This window comes from Oryx dammah, unplaced genomic scaffold, assembly GCF_014754425.2.
Source record: "Oryx dammah isolate SB20612 unplaced genomic scaffold, SCBI_Odam_1.1 HiC_scaffold_23, whole genome shotgun sequence".
Lineage (NCBI taxonomy): Eukaryota > Metazoa > Chordata > Mammalia > Artiodactyla > Bovidae > Oryx > Oryx dammah.
In genome coordinates this window covers 94566147-94592471 of record NW_024070207.1, presented here as the reverse complement: position 1 = coordinate 94592471, position 26325 = coordinate 94566147, and the positions used below count along the sequence as shown (strand labels likewise).

Sequence of the window (26325 nt, the reverse complement as noted above, 5' to 3'; positions counted from 1 at the left end):
GCCAGACCACTTGTTTTGCAGAATGTCCCACATTCTGGGTTTATCCATTTCCTCATGATGGGATCCGGTTCTACATTTTTGACAAGAACACTGTAGAGGTGATGCTGTGTCTTTTTTATTCTTATTCATCATGTTGGGAGGCATATGGTACCAGTCTCTTCCTCTCCAGGTGAAGCTCACATTGTCAGCTAAAGACTCAGGGTCAGCTATTTCTTTAAGCAACCCCTGGTTCTTGATAGTGGAGAATGGTATTTAGAAACCAAGAACTTGGTCCTGGATGTGTTCATTGCTACTGGGGTATCAATGTTTTGGAGGCCCTTTCAGTGGGCACACAGAGCTTGGAAATCCAAGTTGTATTTGTTTAAATATAGAGTTGACAATTCAAATCCAACACCACAAGGTTCTTTCTCCCTTCTGCACATTTCATATTCGTATCTCCCTTCTCACACAGAGGGCATGACATTACCAACATATTTATCATTTGCTCTATCTTATAGTGTGTATAAAATTATAAAATACTTTCAATAAAATATAATATCAATACAAGTATCACTACAAGAGATCTGCTAAGTAAATTTCATGATATCTTTGCAGTTATTTTTGTCCTTAGAATATATTCCACTATGGATGTACACTCTGTACTGTTTAAAACTGTCTTGAGCTAATTCTTTTCTCTGTGTGGTAATACTGTCAATAGGATACAAAGTTTCATTTGTTCCTGTTTATATTCAAATTCATCATTTATCCTTATTCATCTATTTTTGTTTTTTGAATATTTAAAACATTAAAAACTATATAATAGGCGTACTCAGAGTGTCTTGCCCCATTCCTGAGCTTTTGTCACTGAGGACTAGCGTTTGCCATAATTTCTCTTTCAGACAGTTTTCCAGTGAAGAGGTCATCACCAGATGGTAGAGATAAAGAAGGAAAACAAATCTATCTGCAAGAATTTACAAACTGCATGCGATGAGACAGGATCATTTTAGGGTCTTTTTTTAAGTATACAACTTTTTAGAAAGGGGAATCTAAGCATTTATCTAGTGCCTACTACCTGTTGGGCACTGTGCTTGATGTTCTCATTTAATCCTCACAACTCAGAAAGACAAGTATTGATGTTCATTAGAAACAACAACAAAAAAACTTTTATTGTGGAAAATTTCAACTATACCCCAAAGTAGAGAGAGTAGTGCAAATAAACCTCCATGTACCCATCATCCACTTCAATTACCAACTGATGATCAGGCTTATTTTGTCTATACTTACCTCCTCCTTCTCCCATCTCCTGGATGATTTTGATGCAAAATATCCTGTCATTTTATCCATAAATATTTCAGCATGTATTGTTAAAAGATAAGGTCTCTACCAAAAAAAAAAAAAAAAAAAAGCTTGGTGTTCCTATTTCCCTAGTTTTCACAAATATTTCCTAGTTTTAGTTTGTTCAAATCAGAGTCTAAGATCCTTATTATACAATTCTGGTATTTCTCTTAAGTCTCTTGTTAGTCTGTGGTTCCCCCCCACCTGTTTTTTTTTCCACTGACAACTTGAAGAAACTAAATACATGTGCCTTATAGAGCTTCAATCTGGCTTTTGCTGAATGCATACACATACTGTCCTAACATGTTCTTTTGTCCCTTTTATTTTTGGTAAATTGCAAAATAAATCTAAACACTGTCCATACAAGTAGCTACCGAGCACTTGAAATGTGGCCAGTCCAAATTGATATACATTGGATAATCCAATAAAATATACATTGGATTTTTAAAAAAGTTTTAGTAGAAAAAAATAAAAGTATCCATTAATAATGATTTTTCTGGGCTTCCCTGGTGGCTCAGTGGTAAAGAATCCACCTGCTAATGCAGGAGACATGGTTTTGATTCGTGATCCGGGAATATCCCACATGTCGTGAAAAAACTAAGCCTATGTGCCACAACTACTGAGCCTGTGCTCTAGAGCCTGGGAACTGCAACTACTGAGCCCACGTGCTGCAACTAATGAAGCCTGCATGCCCTAGAGCCTGTGCTTGGCAACAAAAGAAGCCACTGCAATGAGAAGCTCCTGCACCACAATTAGAGTAGCCCCCAACTCGCTGCAACTAGAGAAAAGTCCACGTGGCAATGAAGACCCAGCACAGCCAAAAGTAATAAATTAAAAAAATGCCAGTCGAGATGTTATACCTTACAAAAAAAGATTTTTATTACTTTGCTGACTAAGGTCCTTCTAGTCAAGGCTATGGTTTTTCCTGTGGTCATGTATGGATGTGAGAGTTGGACTGTGAAGAAGGCTGAGCGCCGAAGAATTGATGCTTTTGCACTGTGGTGTTGGAGGAGACTCTTGAGAGTCCCTTGGACTGCAAGGAGATCCAACCAGTCCATTCTGAAGGAGATCAGCCCTGGGATTTCTTTGGAAGGAATGATGCTAAAGCTGAAACTCCAGTACTTTGGCCACCTCATGCGAAGAGTTGACTCATTGGAAAAGACTCTGATGCTGGGAGGGATTGGGGGCAGGAGGAGAAGGGGACGACAGAGGATGAGATGGCTGGATGGCATCACTGACTCGATGGGGGTGAGTCTGAGTGAACTCCAGGAGTTGGTGATGGACAGGGAGGCCTGGTGTGCTGCGATTGATGGGGTCGCAGAGTCGGACACAACTGAGCGACTGAACTGAACTGAACTGAAACTGAACACATTGAAATGGTAATACTTTGGATACATTGAGTTAAAATATAAAAATTTTCATTTATTTTTCTCCCCACTTTTAAAAATGTACCTGCTAGGGAATTACCTGGCTGTCCAGTGGTTAGGAATCATGTTTTCAGTGCCAAAGTCCTGGATTCAATCCCTGGTTGGGGAACTGAGAAACTGCAGGTGGTACAGCATGGCCAAAAAAAAAAAAAAAAAACCTCTAGTGAAGAACTAAAGAGCCTCTTGATGAAAGTGAAAGAGGAGAGTGAAAAAGTTGGCTTAAAGCTCAACATTGAGAAAACTAAGATCATGGCATCTGGTCCTATCACTTCATGGCAAATAGATGGGGAAACAGTGGAAACAGTAGCTGACTTTATTTTGGGGGGCTCCAAAATCACTGCAGATGGTGATTGCAGCCATGAAATTAAAAGACGCTTGCTCCTTGGAAGGAAAGTTATGACCAACCTAGACAGCAGATTAAAAAGCAGACATTACTTTGCCAACAAAGGTCCATCTAGTCAAGGCTATGGTTTTTCCAGTAGTCATGTATGGATGTGAGAGTTGGACTATAAAAAAAGCTGAGCTCCGAAGAATTGATGCTTTTGAACCGTGGTGTTGGAGAAGACTCTTGAGAGTCCTTTGGACTGCAAGGAGGTCCAACCAGTCCATGCTAAAGGAGATCAGTCTTGGGTGTTCATTGGAAGGACTGATGCTGAAGCTGAAACTCCAATACTTTGGCCACCTGATGCAAAGAGCTGACTCGTTTGCAAAGACCCTGATGCTTGGAAAGATTGAAGGTGGGAGGAGAAGGGGAGGAGAGAGGATGAGATGGTTAGATGGCATCACCGACTCAATGGACATGAGTTTGGGTGAACTCCGGGAGTTGGTGATGGACAGGGAGGCTTGGCGTGCTGCAGTTCATGGGGTTGCAGAGTTGGACACGACTGAGTGACTGAACTGAAAAAAAAGAAATAACCCAAAACACCTCTAAAAAATGTAGCTACTAGAATATTTTAAATTACACATTTTACTCACATTGTATTTCTATTGGGCAATGCAGCTCTGGAGGCTCATCCATTTCAGGTTCAATTTTTTGGTACCACTACTTCATAGGAGGTGAAGTGTTTGCTTATCAGGAGGCTCAGAATGCCTGGTTGTTCCTTTTTGTGTTTTCTTTCTATTTTTGGTAATGTTGGCATTTATGACTGGTCATTGCCTAGATCTATTTCATTAAGGGTTGTTCATTAAGGGTTGTAAAATGGTTAACACCTTATATTGGCTGTAATACTATTATAAAGCAAAACATTTCATGGAGGAAAGGCAGAGAAATGCTTCATTTTTTCCCTTTTATTTGCCAGTTTTGAAATAATGAGGTTTTCCCTAACATTCCTCCAAAGAGATCAATGAGTTTGTTGTTTTACATACCATTATGAACTCATGGATTTGAACATATTTAATGTGTACAGTACTCTCCCCTAATCAATGAGGGATACATTCCAGGACCCCTCAGTGGATGGCCTGAAATTAGAGATTTAATGACCCAGTTGGCTACTAAGTGACAAAAGGGCAGGTAGCATACACAGCGTGGAAAAGTTGGAGAAAGGGATATGTCCTGGGAAGGACTGAGCAAACTTTTATCATGCTACTCAGGATAGTGTACAATGAATTGTTTCTGGGATTTTCCATTGAATGTTTTTGGACCAAGGTTGACCATGGCTGACTGAAATCTCAGAAATCAAAAACTGCAGATTGGGGGTAGGATGGAGGGAACTACTCTGTATTTGTTGCAGTTACCCTCATTGATGCTAAAAGTGGCCTGTATTTATAGGGGCTTCTCCAAGTTGGCTACTGAAGCTCTGACACAGCCCCACCAGCTTATATTGTGTGTATGTCCATACTCGCTGCCAACTCTCGCTGTAATCAACCATTTCTCAAAGGAAACTCAATTCTCTTTAGTGGGAAAAGGTATTTAGCATCCAGTCTGGGAGTTGTTTGGAGAAGGCAATGGCACCCCACTCCAGTACTCTTGCCTGGAAAATCCCATGGACAGAGGAGCCTGGTAGGCTGCAGTCCATGGGGTTGTGAAGAGTCGGACACGACTGAGCAACTTCACTTTCACTTTTCACTTTCATGCATTGGAGAAGGAAATGGCAACCCACTCCAGTATTCTTGCCTGGAGAATCCCATGGACAGAGGAGCCTGGTGGGCTGCCATCTATGGGGTCACACAGAGTTGTACACGACTGAAGCGATTTAGCAGCAGCAGCAGCTGGGAGTTGTTTAGTCACTAAATTGTGTCTGATTCTTTTGCGACCCCATGGACTGGGCCCCTCAGTTCATGGGATTTTCCAGATAAGAATACTGGAGTGTGTTGCCATTTCCTCCTCTAGGGGATCTTCCCGACCCAGGCATCAAACCTGTGACTCCTGCATCAGCAGGCGGATTCTTTACCACTGAGCCAATGGGAAGCCCAATTCAAGATCAGGACTACCTGATTTCTTTCCTTTAGTTTTTGGCTGTGCCACAAGGCTTGCAAGATCTTAGTTCCTCGACCAGGGATTGAATGCATGCCTTCAGCAGCAAAAGCACTAACCACTGGATTGCCAGGGAATTCCCAAGGGAATTTTTCTTAACTTTTTCTTTAACCTTACCAATCCTATATTTGCATCTCCTTTCTTCCATGCAGAAAACCACATTTCTCAACCACGCCAAATAACTTTTTTGCTTCATCTCACAACACAAACAGGATAGTCTCAGCATCACAATGCAGACACTATCAGCAAGGATAGGATTAGTGAAAATAAACTAATTTATTATTTAAGTTTCTCCAGTCTTCTGTCCTTAGGGCAAAGGATTATATAGTCACTTTATTCTTTTTTAAAGCCACTTGAAATAGTTCCTTTCAGTGTGGTTACATTTCCAACTGGATGGTTAGGGTTTGTTTGTTTTTTGACATTGCTTTTGGTTTATAAATATGTAAACTCTCAAGTTGAATTGATATTGCAAGAACATTCAGAGGAGTGAAGCTTCTACCCCTTTCCCTGGCAGCATGTTCTTTACCCAGAGGTAACCATTTCTAAAGTGAATTAGAAGGCTGGCTCTCAATTCCTTGTACAGTTGGCTTAGTATCACACTGCGGATGTATCACTATAACTTCAAACAGGGACTGGCTGATGGGCATTTGGGTGTTTTCCGCCTTTTGCTGTTACATTATTGGGCCAACTTGACAAGGAAGATGTCCAAGGGCACAGCTATGGTTAGCATATTAAGATGAGATTTGGTGGGAGTAGGAGAAAAACTCACAAGAACAGTGGTTTCAACAGAATTGTTTATTTTTCTCGAACATAAAAGGTAGGCAGAGCAGGGCAGCACAGGGCAGGGCTGATGTGATGGTTCAGGGACACCAGGTCCTAAGGGGCCCCAGGCTCCCTAAGCACACTGAATGCTTGACTTCCATGCTTCATGGTCCAGGGTGGCTGCTGTGGCAGTAGCTGTCACAACCGCATTGTAGCCAGGAGATAGGATAGGATGAAGAGCATGCCCTCAATCTTTACACCTTCAGAATTCTTTTCTATTCAGAGAATAGAATACTTCTATTCTCCACCTGTGCTATGAGGGATTCATTGCCTGGGAGCCTGCTACGGCTAGTAAGATCTCATTTGCACTGTTATTTTCACTATGGAAAGCTACTCTACACCCAGTGGGATGTCGTCTCTACTGGTGTTCCCTCTGCTCCCATGGAGGGGGGCAGGATGCACCCACACCTATGGCACCTCTTAACCGCTAGGGAGCTCCTTGACATCCAACCTTTCCTAGGCCATGGACAGCTCATTTCTACCTAGAATCAGTTCTTTAGCTGTTCTTCATCCACGTTTTCAAACACCTGATGTTTCTTACAGTAAGTGTTCTAACTTACCAATGGCTCCTCCAACTGCATGAACCATAACCTTAAATGTCTCCTAAACCAAGCCCATAACCTCCCCGGCACCCCTTAAACCTAGGGCTCCCACTTATTTTCTTAATTAATAGAATGACCTTCATCCAGGAGAGAACCTCAGTTGGTTGCCAGCCCACCCTTTAACTCCAGCCCAAATGCAAATACAAAGAGCCAAATACCTTGGAGTTGTTATTCTTTGCTTTAATTGGGGCACTTGGGGGCCCCTCGTTGCCTGTTAATTCAGGCTCACCAGTGCTCTTTCATTTCAATCATTTCTTTTGCTTTGTGCGTGACCACTTCCACTTGCTATCTGAGGTGACTTCCTAAAAAACAAAAGTTCAGCAAAACTGTTAACACTGGTTTTAACTTTTCGGGTGGGGAATGGGAGAAAGGGTTAGTTTGGGATGACAAGAACCTCTATTTCTGAAATGTTGAGATTCTTTTTTAAAAAACAATCAAAGTATATTTTTTTATGATCTAAAAAATAAAATAAATAATAGGGCTCCCTTGGTGGCTCAGTGGAAAAGAATCCACTGGCCAATGCAGAAGACATGGGTTTGATCCCTGGGTCGGGTAGATCCCACATGCAACTAACTAAGCCTGTGCACCGCCACTATTGAGCCCATGCTCTAGAGCTCAGGAGCTGAGAACACTGAGCCCACACACCACAACTACTGGAGCCCACATGCTGTAGAGCTCATGCTCTGCAACGAGAGGCGCCGAAGTAAAGAAGCCCACACATTGCAATAGAGTAGCCCCCGCTCGTTGCAACTAGAGAAAGCCCACGCAGCAAGACCCAGCACAGCCAAAAGTAAATTTAAAAATATAATTTTTAAAAGTAATAAATAAAGTGGATAAATTGAGAACACTGTTCTCTGATTTCCTTGTCTTCAGGATACATCCCAAACTTCATTTGGTACTCACCAACAATGGGCTCCTGATGTGCAGAACCAACTCATTCAAAAAGACCCTGATGCTGGGAAAGATTGAAGGTGGGAGGAGGAGGAGAAGGGGGCAACAGAGGATGAGAAGGTTGGATGGCATCACTGACACAATGGACATGACTTTGAGTAAGCTCCAGGAGTTGGTGATGGACAGGGAAGCCTGGTGTGCTGCAGTCCATGGGGTCGCAAAGAGTCGGACTCTCATCTCACATCTGACAGTACTGGATTTCCCTGTTCCCACAAATGGCTCTTTCCCCACCTGCCAGGTCACACAGCTTACAGGACCCTTTCCTCTCCATACATTAAGACCCTACTCAAGTACATCATCTCCATGGCCCCTTCCATCTTGTCTGCCTAGGTGTTCTCAGAGTTCACTGTAAGACTGAAAACCACTAACAGCATTCTGATCACAAACGGATTTGATACAAGGAATCTTTGGGAGGGCTGGAGGAATGTGTCAAGGATGACACCAGAACCACTGGATTTAAGAACAGTCTACTGAGGTTGTCATCCAGGCATTACCACAATCACTACTGCATCCCATTACTCACAAAGCTAAAGACCCACTGTTGAAAGGCTGATTGAGTCACTCTAACTGTTCAACATGTCTCCTTAACCTTAACAGCAGCTTGTAGAGCAGGAAGACACCTCTCCCTCACTTTGCCTTCCAAACCTAACCATGATTCAGAATTCTAGCTGCAAGGGAGTCTAGTAATATTCAGGTTTCTAGCCTCTGCAGTGAAGAAAGGAATTAAAAGATGCAGAATGGAAACTGAGTGCCAACTGATAGTACCCAACAGGAATACTGCTGTAAGAAGAAACAGCAGGAGAATAGCAGAGTGGTCATAACTACAAGCCTTGACTATTGGGGCCAGGCAGGTTTGAACTTGATGCTAAAATGTAACAGAAAAACATGAGGTCTGGAGGGAAAAGTGACATAATAAAAGTCCTATTTCTGAAAAAATACTCCTAAAGATAAAGGGTTAGCCATGATGAAGCTTCTGTAGTCCATCAAGGTCAAAGGCAACATAAAAGTTTTCTAGGCCATCAGAGATCAGGTAGAGAAGGATCTGAGAACCATCAAAATATAGGTCTATGAACTGAGCAATGGGGATAGAACTTTAAATTGTCTTCTGAGTCTCACTTCCCTGAAATCTAGTCTGTTTCAGTTCATAGAGACTATAAAGTGGCCTAAAGTTATCTATAGGGAACTGACCATCAACAACACTTAAAAAAAAAATTGCCAACAGTAATGTTTTAGGAAAATACATAGGACACAAGGTACTTCAATTTTCTCCTTTCCTCAACAGGTTTATTGCCTTTTAAGAAAATTTTTGTAAAATATAAATACAAAGGCAGAGAATTTACTTACAAAGTTAAAACACAGGTTTCATACATAAACACACACTTCAGAAAATTTTAGTTTTATGTACAATTTCAAGCAACCTCAACATATTATGTTAGTTTTCAATATTTTACAGGGTACAGAAAAAAATAGCTCAAAGTCTTCTTTAAATAAGAGCATAAAATGTTTAAACATATAAACAATCCGGTTTGATGTGTGAAAAGTAATTTCACAGCTTTTAAATTAGGATATAAAAGTTTCATACAATTAGTTGTTGTGTGTGGATATGGTTTGAATGTATATTACATACTACTGGATCACATCCAATAGCATTGACCTGGCCCGAGCAGGTACACTGTAAACAAAACATAAAGTTACGATATCTCCAAGTGCCTTCCCCGAATACAACCCCCCAAACCAACCACACAGTTCTGACCACACTCTCAACAGTTACGGCCTTTGTCATGGGAGCTTTACATGAAATTAAGTCAAAGTGTGGAGCTCCTTTTCCTTGTTTTTTTTTTTCTCCTTAAAAAAGAAAAGAAACAAATGTTCTGAGTAAAAACAAACATATCCCAAAGCATGTGTGCACTGAAAAGTAAAGAAACATTTTTAACAACTTCAAAAAAACTGACTTAAAAGTTTAAAAAGAAAAAAACTTATTTCTGAGTCCTTCCGACTGGAGTCATGTCTCTTATATAAAGAAGAGATATTTTCATATGTAATAGTGTCCCTTCTTTACAGAAATAGTCGTATTATGACACATATGCACAAGGATAAACACTATGACACACTGTACACGGCGGGCCCTGGCGAGCTCACCAGCAGTCGTCTGAGCCCATGTCGCTGGGGTGGAGCCACTCCATGGATGAGCCCAGCAGAGTCTGAAGCTCGTTTGTGAATTCCACCAGATCTAAGAGCTCCTTGCTTTCAGGATTGAAGGCTTCTAGGTCTTTGGAGCAAGAGAACAAGAGGCTTGCTGACACTTGCCGATAGAACTCAGCCTCTGCAATGGTGACAATTTCCACATTTGGGAAATTGCAGCGAAATATGCGGGAGGACATTTTCAATTTCTTGAGCACATCTGAAAGCAATAGCCAGTTCCGAGGCCTGCACCAGAGAAAGGACAGTGGTTTGAGTTTCTGGCAAAATTAAAAGCTCTCCCAACTATGAACTACTGGTCTCTCAGTGGTAACAAGGGCCAGTTACTTCTGCTTTGATTACTTTGCTCACTCCACTTCTCACTAAGATCTACTTCTAGCAGGGAACTCTGGACCCATGTGCATGTATTAAGAAACTATCTAGGACGGATCAGCCAATTTAGACGTAAGTGGGAGCAGCATCCATGAATGAGCCTTGTTACAGGCCGCCCCGGCACCTCTAGAATGGATGGACACACCCCAGGCAAAGGCTTGGTCCCTCAGCTCCAGCCACAACTCAGGTCACCCTGTCCAAGTGAGTCTCCACCCCCCCATCCCCCCCTCCCGCCCCGGTTCTAGTCACAAGGGAAAACTCGTCTGTTTGCAAACCCAAGGCAGATGGCAAACACCTCTGTGATCTCTCCTCTCTTCTGACCCTCATGGAGAGAGCATGAGAAACAGGGAAGGTCGCCTGTCTTTCCTTTCCTTTCCTATACCTCCAACCTGCCCCTCAATGTTGCTGGGAGTGAGGCTTTCTCAAAGGAAGGGGGTACAACCTTTCCATGCTGTCCCTTGCTACGCTTTATGAGCTCTATTTCTAAGAGACCGTCAGCACGAGAACAGATGAACAGACACATTCCCAGGCTCACAGTCCGAGGAGGATGCTACTCCTTAAGCAAGGGGTCAACACACAGCAGAGCAATGTCTCCTGACATGTTCACTCTGGAGGATTGGGTGCAGGGGCACAGTGGCCTGACTAATAGGGGCAAAACTCTATCTGACCCAGTCCGAGGATACAGAAGATTCCAGGTGCCACATACGGCTTTACCTAATCTTACACAAGGAGAGGCTACATTAGTGTCGTCCAGTGGACCTTGGGTGCCTTGGACAGCCCCTACAGTGGTCCTTTGTGGGGGACTCCCAAGGAGGATCCTTTCCCCAAGACTGTAGTGACTGAAATTGTGAGCAATTCTAGCCACTGGCTCTTGTGTCCTTTGGGCTCTGGGGTGTATTCCGATGAGGGCAGTTTGCTGGGATCCCCCACCCCACCCCACCCCTTTCCTGGCAAAGTTCTACTGCAGTATGTGAAGTTGGTGGACACTTGGTGAGGAGTTCACTCACCCCCCACCCCCCGACCCTCATCTGCTGCTTCTCAACATCACGCTGGGCATGCTCACCCTTGAGCGACGGACACTTGGACATTATAACACGGCAAGAGGGGGCTTTCTGAGAATTCGAATTCAAACACGTCGCTGCAGGTGTCGTTATCATCGTCCTCGTCCTCTGGTCCAGGGGGGTTTGCTAAAACGTCATAACCACTTTCATCATCTGGTTCTAAAGGAGGGCAAACGAGAGAGAAGGGGGGATCAGTTAAGCCAGAGCAAGATTCTAGCTGTTCTCCAAACAGAAAGTCTTTCCCAAGCCAGCCCTGCTCATGGCACCCTCCCCAAGCCTTCATCCACACTAGAGAGAAAAGTTCTCTTAACTCCTGCACGTCTTCCCCACCCAACTGAAACGAACAATGCTGCTCACCACACACAGAGCTGCCATAGAAGTCCCAAGAGGCATTGCTGTTGCAGCTGCTGTTGCTGTTGCTGTTGGGGCTGCTGTCATCATCATCGCGACCCTGCAGGTCGTTTAAATAATCTGGAGAGAGAGAGGGAAACAAAACACCTGCTGGCTAGAGGCAAATGCTGGTGGAGGTCGGGAGAATCTCACGCTGGGGCTGGCAGGTTTATCTCCAGACAAGTCCCTCTGCACACGCCTCCAGGTATCTAACTATAAGCTGCATATGCATCTACCTGCCTTCCCAAGTGACAGTCCGCCTCACCGCCCCTGCCTGCCAAACAAAAGCTAGGCCTGGCCAGCTCAGAATTTCCCAGCCATCCCATGCAACACTCAAGTATGTATCTGTTTGACAGACTAATGTTCCGCCAACTTTCCCAGTGAGTGTAAAACGAGGTGGGGTGGGGGTGGGGGGAACCCGGCCCATCTAGATGCCTGAACCAGACCATTTCGTGATCTCTGTCATACCTGTTAAGAACTTTTCCATAAGTTCGCTGTGGGTCATTTTCATGATGGTTCTACCTGAGTACGTAGCCAGGGTGGGGTCAGCACCATAGGAAAGGAGCAAGCGGACAATTTCCAAGTGATCATTCTCGACGGCATCGTGGAGAGGCCTAAGAGAGGTGTGGGGGATTGATTATACCTGTGGACATGATGTTTCCCTCTAACGACACAAAGGCAAAATGGACTGTGTGGTCAAGCTGCTGTTTCACCGAGGAGGGGAGTGTACAGTCACTGCCATTCCACATGGGGAAACTGAGGCACTGTGACTGGCCCACTGTCAAATGATGAATCACTCTATTATTATTTCTATACTTAACCCTTTATAGGACAGATGAAGAGACTATCTCAGGCCTAATTCTCGAATGCAAACCTCTCTTAATCCACTTAGCCTGAGGAGGATGTCAGGCCATGATGAAAACTTTCCCAATGAACTTAAATAGTGACAGACTGTAAGAAGATAACTTATGAGGGAAAAAAATCCCAATATCATGGAAGCCGACATGACAAGCAATTATTTATACCATTAAAAAAAAATAAAAAAGATTGCCATTTCTAAAAGAAACTAGGGGCAAAGTAGAACCTCTCCTGAAACCAACTTGGAGATCAATGGTCAACCCTCTGGCTCAGAAGCAGTCGGCAGGCAGGGTGAGTTCTCAGGAGGGTCCAGAGTCCTTCCTATGTCTACTGGGATTGGGAACACAGCCCACAGTCCCATCTGGAAAGAATGCTTTTTGGAAACCATGAACCACCAAATACATTTCAGTTTTGCTCATTTTATGACTGTCAGGAAAGCCCTAGTGCCCTGCCTCCTGGTAGCATCCCAGGCACAATCCAGAAGATGCTTGGGCTGACTCAGACCTGGGCCTCTGGCCAATAAACCAAGGTCAAGGACAGAGTGGGGGCCGGGGTGTGGGTGACCACTGCAGATCCTCTGAAGCCACTGGCCCCTGGTCCTGTCTGTACTCCAGGGACTTTCAATGCACGTGTACTTTAAATATGGTGATTGAACAGATGCTGGTAAAGAGTATGGGGCCCTAAAAGGCAACACCCCTGATTATCCATGCAGGTGCAACATTTTCAGGGATTTCTGTCCATGAGAGCATCACTAAGTACATAGAACTATGTAAATTTGCCAGAAAGATGTCTGATTCCATCAGTGTGCTTACATGGTATTCACACTCCATCTTTCCTCCTGGGGTTCCCCACCACTCACCTGGTCCCATCCTGGGCACTGCAGTTCACATCAGCGCCATATTCAAGGAGGTGTCGTACAATATTGAGCCATCCCCTTGCACAAGCTTCATGCAGGGCACAGTAACCCGCATTGTCTCGATGGTTCACATCACAAATCTTATTCTCCAGGCAGTATAAGACCACTTCCTGTGGGAATAAGGTAGGGGATGCCATCAGACCACCACACAGTGAACCTTCCAAGGGTGGCCTTTCCATAGCTTGGCAGTGCCCACTTTCAAAGGCATACATCCTTGGATCTAACAGCTCACTGAAGTGCGGTGGGTGTCCTGGTGAGGGGTCAAAAGCTTGTGGGAAGGGCTTGGAGATGCAGATAGCGTTGTCTAGAGCTCTGCTGCCCCAGTGGCCTGGCCCAGGGCAAGCTGCCCTTGAACTTCTCCCAAGCTTCCACAGGGCTGCTGAGAGGATGCATTCAGAGAGCCATGAAACCCCTTAGCCCAGGGGCTGGTATGGCCCATACAGAGGTGCGACAGTTGCTAACATCTTAGATGACACAAGGCCAAGTATAGACCATTCTCCCTTGACCGGTCTGTTCTGTCGGTGGCAATAGTTGACAACACATGTTTAAGCATTGATGACTGATGCGTAAAGAAAGCTGAAATCTGCTGAAGAACATCCCTCAGGTTAGAGAAGGAGGGACAGACACTTAGGTGAGCCACATCCTCACACCTCCAGTGAAGACCCCAAATCAGAACCTGGGCCTCAAATGCTATTTGTATGTTCCATAGCATCAAACAGAAGCTTTCTCTGTCCATCCTCAAGGAATGACACAAAATGCTCCAAATAACCCCACCCTCTATTATGCCTCATTCCCCCCGACAACCTACACATTTCAAGAAGCAAATAAAACAAGTCTTCCCTTCCCCCTTCCCCGAAGGTGTTCTATGTTAAGAGTGTGTGTTAGAATCACTGTTATTAATCTTACTTCTTTGGCGTGTTAAAATATTAATATGAACCGCTCCCAGTTAGCAGAGCGGTAATTTATTCAATGTTTTATTACCTTGATTAAGAAAGTTTTCAAACACAACGAAAGCATTTGCCACCAGAAAACACGTTATACTTGTTTTCTTCCAAGTCATGCCCAGCAGAGAGCTGTCAGGTTCTGAGAGCCAGGGGTAGGCAGAGTGTGCAGGCAACCCAATGCACAGTCCACTTGGTAAAGGGGGATGGGACGGGGTCAAAGCAGACCTCCTTATGACAACTCTTAACTAACTCATCTGTGTAACCTATAACAGGGTCCATTCTAGCCACCCGTAGGTATGAGATGGGTTCTATAAAACCTTTTAGGACCTTCGGAGGACATGCCAATCAAAGGTGAGACCACTCACTGCGGCATGCTGGTAAACCTGGCCATCGGTGAGGTCAATGTGGCAGCTGCCTTCCAAAACAAGGGGAGGAAGGGAAAAGGCCCATGAAGGTGTTTCTTCATTCACATCCCAACCTGCCAGAAAGCCCACAATCCTCTGGGCTCCCGGGCCACCTATCCTGAGCCCTGGTATCCAGGATACTGCATGAAGCTGCTGCTCCCTTAGCAGGCCCTCAGTAGCCAGACTCGAGTGGACGGCTGCAATCTAATGGAGCTGCATGCCCCAGTCAGGGAGAGGCCCCGTTACGTGGCTCCAGATCAGGTCTGAACGCCACCAACTGTTATGTACAGATCAGTTTACCCCAAGTCCTGGCGGCCTGCCTAGGTCCTACCAACTGGGGATTTATTTGCTCTGACAATCATGACCTTCACCTGGAAACCTTCATTGCTACCAGGGCCAATTCAAGGGGACCTAGAAATGAAAGACCATCAAAGCTGACGGGTAAGTCAAATCTCTGTTCCTGGAGGACATCAGCAAAGGCAGCAGGAGCCCCACAGCCCAGTCTGACCTAACGCAACCATGCTGATGCTGCTATTTACACAGTGCTTCTCGTTGCCCCAGATAAGGACATCTTCCATCATCTCACGGGAACCCAGGAGATGTCAGGAAAGGAAGGTAGTACTATCCTCATTGAACACTTAAGAGAAATTGAGGCCCAGAGAAATTAAACCCCAAGTTCAATTAACATGAAGTACTAGACCTATAATTCAAGTCTTTGGTAGCTGGTTGGCTGGCAAGATTCAAAAGGCCCAAGGGATGCAATCTATCCATGATGAACATCCCACAGGCCATCTCTATTGGGGTCAGTGGGCTAACCACACTCTCCTAGCTGGGAGAGAGTTGGTCTCTAAACGGATGGCAACCACCGTTACCAACAGAGAGAAAGGTGATGAGGTCAAGCAAGTCTGTCTGCCCAACACATCTCTTGGTTTATTTTCTCTGCTAGAAATGGGAGTGTTTGAAGGGCAGCCCACCCATTTCCAAACAAAATCAAACTGTTTTTGTTGGACAACTCTCTGTTAAGTGGCTATAAGCTGAACGCCATTAACCGCAAAATGTAACCATACAGGCCATAAACCCGACATTGTTAATTAATTAAATGCCTCATTAACTTTTTTAAAAACATGATTTATTCAATTCATAGAAAATTTAACCATTACCACTAAGTGCACACGCATGGGGTTGCACGTTGGCATTTTAGCCTAAGAAGCACAAGCCTTTTTCTGGAGAAGGAAAGGTTTGAGGTCTCTGGCCACACAAGTAATCTATTGAAAGCAGATCTGAAGCCAGAGCGTGTCTCCAGAACCAGATCATTATGATATAAAGCTCAGATTGCCTTTACTGCAACATGGTATAAGCAGAAAATCACCAACAATGAATGGTGAAGACAAAACTTCAGAAAAACCCTCCCCAGGTGTGTTCAAAGCACACCCTTATTTGGTTAAGTAAACTATCCTTCAATGTTAAAAGGTTTAAATTGTCAAACCTCCCAACTGGGCCATCATCCCAACATTTATAATTCTGCCTAGAGAAATCCCAGAAAGTTGGATAAAAAAGTTGAAAGCATTCATCTACAAGTCACAATGATCACTATCAAAACTGGTGATAATCAGTGTATAACCTACATGTTGAAATGTACATTTGAAGAAAACCAAGTCTGACCACAAACATTCCCATGGCCTCCTGTACAATCGAAGGCCAGGTAGGCTAAAAAAAGCATGGATCAAGTGCCCCTTGGTCCAGACCTCAGAGTCACCAAACAGAAATGGAAACTTTCTTAAAGGACCAACAAGGGTCTCTTGAAGTCTCTGGTCCCAAAGGGAGACTGGTGGAAATGATGCCAAGTAGGCTTCCTACCCTACCCCCATACCAGGAGTATATGTTCTCAACCACAACTAGTACTGAGCAAATACTTGGCACATGGGGCCTAGCTTAGCACCATGTGCAACGGCCACTTTGTCCACCTAGGTGCTGTTGTTCTCTGCTCTTAGGAAAACCACTTGGGTGCTCCTTGGACTTCATCTTAAAGTAACTGCGTGAACCACCAGAAAGTTCTCTCTAGCTAATGGAGAGGTCTCCAAAAGACATGTAGATATAAACAGCAGCACATTCAAGCCTTGAACTAAAGTACAGGTGCTTCCAACGTCCCACCGACAGTCATGCCTTGAGGGGCTGAGGTGGACATATCTCAAAGGGCTTAGGGCATTATGGACAAGGGGACAGGGGTTCCACAGAGCTGGCTGGGGGTGTGGGAGCTGGGGGTGGGGGAGCCAGGGTTCCTGGCCCGCATGGGTCCTGCCACCCCAGTGCTAGTCCACACTTCCACGCGCTCAGCCTGCTGAGCTGCATTTTACTGCGACCATTCAACTCCCAGAGGGCTGATGCCAGCTTGAAAAAATGCCTCTGCCCTGTGGGCTATTACATCACAATTGCAGCTGACAAGTGCGGTGGAGGAGGAGCACAGGGCAGAAGGAGTCATCTATCTCACAGAGGTTCTAAACTGTAGAAAGGGCAATTCCAATGTGAGCCAGTCTTGGTGAGGAGCGTGGGGGGGGGGGCCCCGCCGCCCGTGGAGCCAGACTGTAGATTGCCAGTATCAGTTAACCCCTGAGGCTCAGTCTCCTCATCTGGAAGTGGGCTAGTCCTAGCTACCGCCACATCAAGATGCCTCCCTTACAAGGGTGAAGGGAGTTACAGTGGATCACACAGGCTTAGAAAGATATCAGTTATCTTTCTATCTATATTGCCCTGGCAGTAGAGGTTATGGTTGTCATCAGCTGTGCTGGGTTTGGGTTGGGATACAGCAGTGTGGACCAGGACTTCTGGATAAGGATCAAACCCCCTCTACCATGAGCCCTGGGCTCCAGTACCCTCTCAAAGAGACCCCTCAGGTCTGCCCCATCACCACCCCTACTCTGCACATACATTTCCCGCTGTTACCCCACGGTGGGGGTGGGGGGTGGGGGGCGGCGGGGGCGGGGGCGGAGGCATCACTCTGCCTCCAAACAGCGCAGCAGTCAAAAGTAGAGTTAATAACTTCTCTCCCCCTTGCTAATCAGAATCCAAAAGGGCTCATTAAAATTCCCCTAGTCGCCAAGCCCTGGGTTAGGTCAGATTTTATATCAGAGATAAGTGAGCCAGACTGGAAGATGCCGAAGCAGCCTACCTGCCTGAACACGAAGTAAACATCAGAGAGGTTTTTCTTTGCACACCGCGACTGAACAAGCCACCAAAGAGCCAGCAGTGTGAGCGGGGGCTAACGCAAACATCCCGTTGGAACACCCAGCCCAGCCCCCCACGTGGAGGAGAGTTGGGCTCTGAGGTTCCAGCCCCCGCCCCTGCCAATGGGGCCCCCACCCCCGGAGCGGCGGCCGGTTATCCAGCGCACCCACGAGGATGCTCACCTCGTAGCCCAGCCGGGCAGCCCGCTGCAGGAGCGTCTCGCCTGCATTCTTATTGACAATAAGCCTCCGCGCTTCTGGTGGCATCGGGCGGGACTGGGTGGCCTCTGGCGGAGAACTTGAGCGGGGCAGCTGTGACGTCTGCGCAACTGGTAGCAGTTGCTGCAGACGGTCCAGGGGCTTCTGGTCTTGCTTGGCCGGTGACAGATCATAGTCAGAACTGGGCTCAGGCCGCTTTCGGAACCTCCGAACGGTCACCTACAAAGAAAACGGGCAGCGCACACATTGTGGAATGTCCTTCTGCCATAGCGCTTTTCCCCTCCTCTTTTGTGTGGGGGTGGGGGTGGGGGAAGAAGGGGTTGAGTTTTCTTTAGCACCACCCAGGAGACAGGCCCCCTAGGACAGGGCAGTGACATTTTGGGGGAGGGTGTTCAGGAAAAGGAAACCTTTGACCCCAGAAGCGGAGAAGCGGGTCAGGCAGGATGCGCTGGTACGACCCAGGGGGGAGTGCCGGGGGCAAGAGGTACCTTGCCATCGGCATTCTCCACGTAGTAGTCCCCTGGCAGCGGCAAGCTCCGCCTGGGCTCCTGCGGGATCAAATGCTTGGTTTTGCACAGTCGCTTCCCGGATGGTTTCTCGCTGTTGTCGGGGTATCTCTGCAGCAGGGAGGCAGCCTGGCAATCCTCCTCTTCGTCCGTGCACAGCACATCTGTCTTCTGGCTTTCTTTAATTTTCTGCTGTTTGGCAGGCAGCCTCGAGCCTGCCGTACAGCTTGGCTGACTCTGCTTTCTGCCGGTTAAATTGGTGGATGAAAAGCTCCTCATGGGCGGAGAGCCGGAGAACACAGGCAAACCTAAATCCGGAGGGGGGGGGGGCCAGGCAGGAGGCAGGGGGTGGGGAGAGAAAAAGCAGGCGTTACACGGTGAGGAAAGAAAAGCCCATTGTTACCACTGATCACTGGAGCGGCTTCAGTTTTTAAAGATATACCAATTATGTTTTCAAAGCATTAATATTTTAATTATCCCACATTCAAATGCCAAATGGCAAGTTGTTTCAAAGGGCCCGGACGAGGGGGGCAGAATCCAGCCCTTCCGGCTCTCCAGCCCCCACCCATAGGGGGTGTTGGGTGTTTGGAACGCGACAACTGGGGACTGCCTGAGCCTGGAATGAGGGGTCACCCAGGGCCTCCCTTCCTTGCCCAGCCATGAGCCGGGTGAGGTGCAGCCCAGGAAATGGAGCTCCCTCCTCACGGTATATTCCAGAAGGAAGCGTGGAGGCTGAAAGGACCTCATGGAGATAACTCCCCACCTGCCACATACTACTCTGTCAACTTGGATGGAGCTCAGGTCCCCTCCAGGGCCCTTTCCCACAGAGGGCAGGTGACCCATCCTCCAGGAAACCCCCCCCAAAACCCCGTGCATACCTTGTTCACTGTCACTGGATTTGAGGGACTCTTCCGACCAGGTTCTGTTGCCTTTGGCTTCTGCCCTTTTCCTGCCAGGTTTCTCTTCGGAGACGTTATTGCCCTGGGCGGCAACCTCAGGCTGAGCTGCCTGGGTCACTTCCTTCCTGCCCTGCCGGCCAGGTTTGCTCTCTGCTGCCGACACCTGCTGCTCCCACCGTTCTCTAAGGTGCAGCAAGTGGCGTTGCTTTTTGGGATGGAGCCCTGTTAATTCAATGCACACCTTCAGGTTGGTCAGCTCACTATAATGTGGCTCTTCTAAGTGGTTAGAGGAACTGTTTGTCATTTCCCTCTCAGGCCAGTCATCTAATGGAGAAATAACTACAAATTAATCAAAAAGCCCCCTGGGGCGGGGAACAAAATGTCTTATACATCACTGACGGGGTGGGGGAGGGGAGGGGAGGGGCGCGGTCACTGTGGAACCTGTCACCAAGTCTCGGGAGGCGGGGGCCTATTTGCCTTTGGTCATCTTTGGGTTCCTGTACCTGGCTTGGGACGGGGGAGGTGTGAGCGGCTTGCCCCAAGGGCTCCAAGGTGGGACTGGAACCTTCCACTGCTCCACCCCTGGACTTTACTTCCCCTGAATGCCCTGTGGGGCCGGAAGCCAGGCCAAGCTCACCTTTGGAGACCCGTCTTCGCTTGGCTTTCAACAGCGGGTCCTCAGGGAGCTCTTCCACAGTGGTCTCAGTGTGGCTGCTGTCCCCTGAGACCTTGTGCTTTCTGTCCACCCGGAGGGTGGGGCTGTGCGGCATGTCTGGGGTGGCCTGGTCAGCGGAGGGATCGCTCACCGGCTGCCGGTCCAGGAAGTATTTCTCCACAGAAACATCTTTGTCCTCTGGGGCTTGGAAGGGGTCGTGTTTGCTTCCGGCACTAAAATCGCCTGGGGGGGTGGGTGGGGAGAACAGGGAAGGAAGGAACAAAGGTCACGGGGCGGGCAGGGGAGCAGACGGTATCCCTGCGCGCTGGATCCCTACGCCTGAGGTAATCTGCTACCAATGGACGCTCCTTTGGAGACTGGGGGTTTCCCGTGCTGGAAGCACGAGACCCTCGGAAAGACCATGTCCCAAAGGAAGGGCAGCTGAAGATACTCTGCCCAGAAAATGAGGGGTGTGGGACACTCACTACTGCCCTTCTCCGTGTCCATAGTTGAGGTCGGACAAAGTCAAGATGAGGCATCAATTCACTCTTCTAAGCACATAAGAGAACTGCCCGCCTGCCACCTCCAGTTGGTCAACTTTGATGGCACTCAGGTCCCCTCCTGGACCTTTACCAACTGCAGGTAGGTGAGCCCGCAGCAAGCTTAAGCCAGGAAACAGCTGCTGAAGTCATTATTTTGAAATAAAAGGTTGATGTAATAAAAAGACCAAATGTCCCCCAAATGCCACAGGGACAGAACCAATGTTCACTTGGGTCAGCAGGGCCAAGGGTGAAGAGGGCAGGGCAAGAATGGTGGGAGGCTGGGAGACCAAGGGAGGAGGAAGCCTGGCAAAGCCAAGGCTTCCTGTTGTGTGTACAAAGATGAAGGGCAGTTTCAAAGAACTCAACCAGATCACTACAAGTCCTGTGTCCTCCTTCCACAACCATTGGGGGAAAAGCATTTCACTGCCACCCACAGGGGGAGTGGGGCACTCCTCCATGTTCCAAAGACGAGACTCCACCCCCTTCACTGGGGGTTAAACCGCTCACACCCTAGCCCTGCCTGCTTCAGCTCCCTCCACTCAACCTAGCACCACTTGGGGCTTTTCTTCCAATCATCCCAGCCTCACATCACTCCTCACTTTTGCTCCAGCCAAAGAACAGTTTGATTGCATTGCTGATCGTATTTTTTCCTAGCACACAAATAATTCCATAATTATTGCTGTGATGTTAAGGTGTTCCCCTAAGATGACCCTGACCATCACGGGGGTGGGGGGGGTGGGGGGGTGGTGGTGGTGGTGATGTATGACTTTGGTATCTCCGTTAACACCCAAGCTAAGCTCCTTGAGCACATCTTTCTAAATGAAATCATAGACACACTCTTCATGTTCCCATATATCACATTTCTGCCCAGCTGGCTAGCCCCCTAATCAACCTCTCTTGTGGGGGCATTCCCAGCATTTAATGGCAGTCAGTTGTGGGGACAAATGTCACCCTGGCCTTGGCTAGCCTGGCCTATGTTCTCAATGCTGGAACCCATTGATCTTTTCTCCAAGGGCATCCCAAGGTGGGACAGATCCCCGTCTACCCTTGCCAAGGACTGGTGGAATCACCTCAACTGCTTGGGTCTCCTGTCATGGCAGCAGGAAAAATCCCAGACTCCTGGCCTGTGCTCAAGGGGGATATAGTCCAGATCACTGAGGGCCTGGGAAGAGGGTGTGCTGCAACTCTCACTTTGGCCGCTCTGTGACCCTCTGAACCACTCTGGCAGGAACAGCGCCTCTTTACAACTCGGCCCCCTTCAGTTGTACAGTGGGAGTGTTACTGCAAGCCTCCTCCTGTGGGTGTGCTTCAGAAACACAGGGAAAGGCTGGAAAAATTCCTTTAACCAAAAGATGCCAAGATTTTCAGAGCAGCCTGAATTTCAGGCCTGAAATGTACGCTATCTTAAAAGGTGAGCCCTCCTGGTTACACCACTGGACTTCTCTGGTCCAATCAGCCTTTCCTAAAAGCCCCATGGAAGGGGACCCATGAAAAGTGTAACGGCTACTTGACAAACCCCCATGTCCAATTTTAAAGTTCATTCAAAGTGAGTTTCCCCCCACCTACTTTAGCTAGGAAAGATGGTTCCAACTCGGTGGTTTGGAAGGAGAGATAACTGGGTGATGTCAGCGAATGCCGTCAGTGTGGAGCCCTGCCCATCTGAGATGTCCCCAATCACATGAAGAAGCTGTCTACCCTCAGTGTTTCTGATTCCACTTTCACCTATTACATTTTAACCCTGTATCTGTAACAGTCTCAATCTATCTAAGGAGGCATCTTGCTCAGGGAGAAGGTTTTCCATCTAAATTTTCACCCTCAAGGCCAGCTACCTTGGTTAACAGTGAAATTACTTTATATCTTTGGCTACAAAAGGCCAGTATTTCTTGCCCATAGAAAACCCCTTGGGGGATCTATGATGACAGTTTCTCAGGTGTGGGCAGGCAGTGACTGTGGAAGCTCTTCCCTCTGTTCCTGGAAGAGTAAGTGCACCCCAATGAGTCAGACCCTTCCTGGGGGCTCCTCTAGGCTTCCCATCTGGTAAAAGCTGCCTGGGTGCAGAGGGTACCCCTTCACCCCCCAGGACCAGGAGTGCATCACACACACTCGGCTAGGGAGGGCGCTCCTGCACCTGACCTTCCCAATGGTCCTTTGTCCCCAGGGACCCCATGGTATAATGTCCATGGCTCCTTATCCTGGACTATCACTCAGGAAATTTCTACTGCTCAAGTCAGGGCTCACTGAAATCATCCCCCCACGCACATCACTTAGTTGTTTTCTTCCCCATTAGGTGACAGGATCTTTTCCCAAACAGGTCCATCCAGTCTTCCCCCAAACTTCCAAGTCTTTCAGGGCAAAGATCTCAATTCTTCTCGGTTAAGGCCCCGCAAGACCTTATGCTAGTGTGACCTTACCCAGGCCAATAATAACCCTGAAGAACCCTGAAGGACATCCACCCTGACTGGCCAAGATACCCATGGCCACCACCTATGGGGGAGAGGCTCTTCTGTCACCTGGAGCTTCTCAATCACTGTTCTAACCATAGGACTATATAGGACCCAGTGGACTACCCTTGAGGGTAAAGGAGATGGAGAGATAGATACATGGGGATCCCAACCATCAGGTTTTGCCATCACTGCTACTTTTGGTCTTCCTAAAAGCGGGAAGCCATGGGCCCTTGGTCACCTAGTCTAAGCAGGTGTGAACATGGCTGTGTTGTTTGAGGTTTAACACTTGCTCCCTGCAGTGTGGTCATATGACTCACAACACATATATCCCATAATTTATCATGGTTGTGCCATAGCATCACCTCAGAGAAGCATCACCATAGCAACATTTACAAGTCACCGTGGCAACAAAGCACCCTCACCAATGTTGAGCCATGCCCAGTGAGGCCTAAACAAGGTGGGAGGGTTCTGAGATGTTGGAGGGCTCCCCACAATTGAAATCCCCTTCTCTACAGCTTAAGTATAGCACCGCCAGTAAAGGCTAACCTTGTTAAAACTTATACCCTCTACAGAAGGAGCCTAGGGAATCTCTGTTTCAAATTAAAAGTAGTTTACAAATGTGCAGATGCTCATATGGAAGGAAGTTCCCTGGGCTAAGAAGTTACATGAAGCCCCTTGACTGAGGTTTCCTCCAGTTTCTGGCCCGGCACTGCTACCGAGCAGGTCTTAGGTCTGTCCCGGCCAAGTGGTTGGCAAAGGAGACGGTCATTTCAAGTTCGAGAACAAAGGGGCCAACGCCTCCTTGTCCCACCCCATTTTCAAATGTCACTGAGGGTTCCTAGTAATAATGAACTTCCCAGTTTGAGGAACCTCCAAACTCATTTGGTGAACTTCCAAAATAAAATTGAACTCAGCCACCCCTGCGATCATAAAGAACAGTGATCAAAATAAATGAAAATCCTGGTCACTGTATTTTCAAGTTAATTCACTTTTTTTCGGAACAAGCCACTTGCAAGCCCCACCATCTTAGAAGCACTTGGTCACTCGTGGGGAAGGCAACCTCAGGAGGGGGAAGGCAGACAGAGACGTCTGGACCTCTCATGACCCCAGCCCACCCCAGCTCCCACATGCTCACTCTGCGGCTCTCAACCACACTGACACCCATTAGAAGGACCCTCTGAGCCAGCATGGGCTCAAGATATGATGGTTCAAGGGCAGGAAGGCCCATTAATTTCCAGTTGAATGGACTGAACACCTGCTGTGCTGTGGATTCGGAGGCAGCAGTAAGGACAATGGCTCCTTTAATTAGGTGAACCTTCTCAACCGACTACAAACCACAAGTCTCCAGAAGGCAAACAGAGCTTCTCACCTTCCCCAACCCTCCTCCTGCCCTCCCATGGTGGCAGTGATTCAATGACTCACTGGACCATGTCCTGGGTGCTCCAGGAAGAGACCCATGCCCTGAGCTCGGAAGGGGTAGCAGGGGGTGGGGGGTTGGTGAGGCGGCTTTCCAAATCAACTGGGGCTCAGGCCCTGCTCCCCACCAGCCTTGTCTTGAGGCTCAGCAGGCAAGATGGGGAAGGACACATTAACTTCTCTGGGAAGAAGGCTGAAGTAAAGCCACTGAGATGTGAGGGGTAGTGGCCACCCTGGGTCTGGCCATGTTGCTGGAAAAAAAGGCAAGAAGACTCAAGGCCAGCTAACTTCCTGCTCCCTTCCTCCAGTTTCCCTCACCATGCCCCCAGAACAGGCAGACCCTGGTCCCCCTCCCTAGAGAAGCACCATGCAGAACCAGCTGGTCCTGGTATGGCTCACCCAGAATCCTGGCCCGGAGATCCATGGCTGGCAAGGATGGCTAGACAGACCCGTTCTCTGAGCAGCTGCCACCCAGACGTCGAGCCATCAGAAGCGTATTGCTTCCTCTCAACTCCCTCAGCGCTGGGAGCTGAATTACCCTGTTCCCACCTACAACGTCCAAGGACCCAGAGCTCCCAAATGTGCCCACCATCCCCAACCGTCCTGTCTCAGGAGGATTCTGCACCCACCCTGTCCTCTATGTTCACCTCATGCCCTCATTCACCATCACTGGTGAGGTCTCTGGGGTCCGGAGTGGGCTGCAGACCCCAAGCACGCACACTGAAGAAAACAGGCAAAGACCTCCACTGACTGCCAACACACCTCCTGAGCTCAGGAAGTTGAGAACACATCCTAAAGTCAACCCCAGTGGAGGAGCAGTGGTTGGGACAGCAGAGTGACTCAAGGCAAGCCCTAGCTTTCTCTCCAATTCTGCCTCCATAACATAAGACACCCCCTGTCTAGTGGGGTGTGATAAACACCCCCCTTGTTTATCCCATGCCCTTGGAGTGTGCTGTCAACTCCTAATGGCTGCAAACAAACCTGCCACAGAAAATAACTATGCTCTTCTTGCTGGTGCCTTCATCAGCCCTCATCCCATTTTAGCGAAACTTCTGCTTTTGGAGGGAGAAGACGAGGACGCTCCATTTCCTTCTAGAGGAGACCATTGCTATGGAAGGTCTGGCTCTGGCTGCAAGTGTCATTCATTCCACTGCTACCAAAAACCCATACCCCTACCTGCTATAAAATATTTGCTGTGCTTGAGGTCTTGTATCGCCATTCCTCTGCTCTACTGTATTACACTGTTATTAACTATGGGACCAATGCTTCTCTGGAAAAGGAGACACATCCCAGGAAACAATGTCTCATACGTGCCTCATATATAAAACAGCCAAATCGCCCTGTTCTCACCAACATGGTACACACACAAGCCACTGGGGTTCACTTACATCTCTCACTGTCGTTCTGGTCGGCAATGGCCTCCTCCAGGGTGACCGACTTTGGCTTTTTGTCCTGACTTCCTTTCAACCTTTCCCAGTCAGTGGGGCTGAATTTGCACACCTCGGAGTCCTTGGTTGGGGGGTGGCCACCTTCTCGCTCTTTCATCTCCAACTCTGAGAAGCGCATCATTGCACGCTAGGAAGAGAATGGAGATAAAAAAAAAAAAAAAAAAAAAAAAAAAAAAAAAACCCTACGAGAAAAGCTAATTCATTCCCACTGACTTGAAAGGGAATAATGTACAAAAAAATTT

General features: G+C 47.5%; 1 protein-coding gene across 8 annotated transcripts in view; it reads right to left on the bottom strand.

The window, feature by feature from the left end:
- Nucleotides 1-6684: 6684 nt before the first annotated feature.
- BCOR (BCL6 corepressor) overlaps nt 6685-26325 on the bottom strand; it is a 45123-nt gene continuing 25482 nt past the window's right edge. For 3 of the 8 annotated variants that reach the window (XM_040266359.1, XM_040266362.1, XM_040266360.1), the window contains 11 exons: nt 26024-26210; nt 20216-20476; nt 19558-19902; nt 18662-18987; nt 18138-18392; nt 13329-13495; nt 12080-12225; nt 11579-11692; nt 11224-11380; nt 9729-10016; nt 6685-6940 (listed from right to left, as the gene is read on the bottom strand). In XM_040266359.1, coding sequence (XP_040122293.1) covers nt 6883-6940; nt 9729-10016; nt 11224-11380; nt 11579-11692; nt 12080-12225; nt 13329-13495; nt 18138-18392; nt 18662-18987; nt 19558-19902; nt 20216-20476; nt 26024-26210 — 2304 coding nt within the window. In that variant the 3' untranslated portion in view covers nt 6685-6882. Of the gene's footprint in view, nt 6941-8846; nt 10017-11223; nt 11381-11578; nt 11693-12079; nt 12226-13328; nt 13496-18137; nt 18393-18661; nt 18988-19557; nt 19903-20215; nt 20477-26023; nt 26211-26325 lie in introns of those variants that run through there. The other 5 variants (XM_040266363.1, XM_040266365.1, XM_040266364.1 and 2 more) reach the window with 3 other exon arrangements.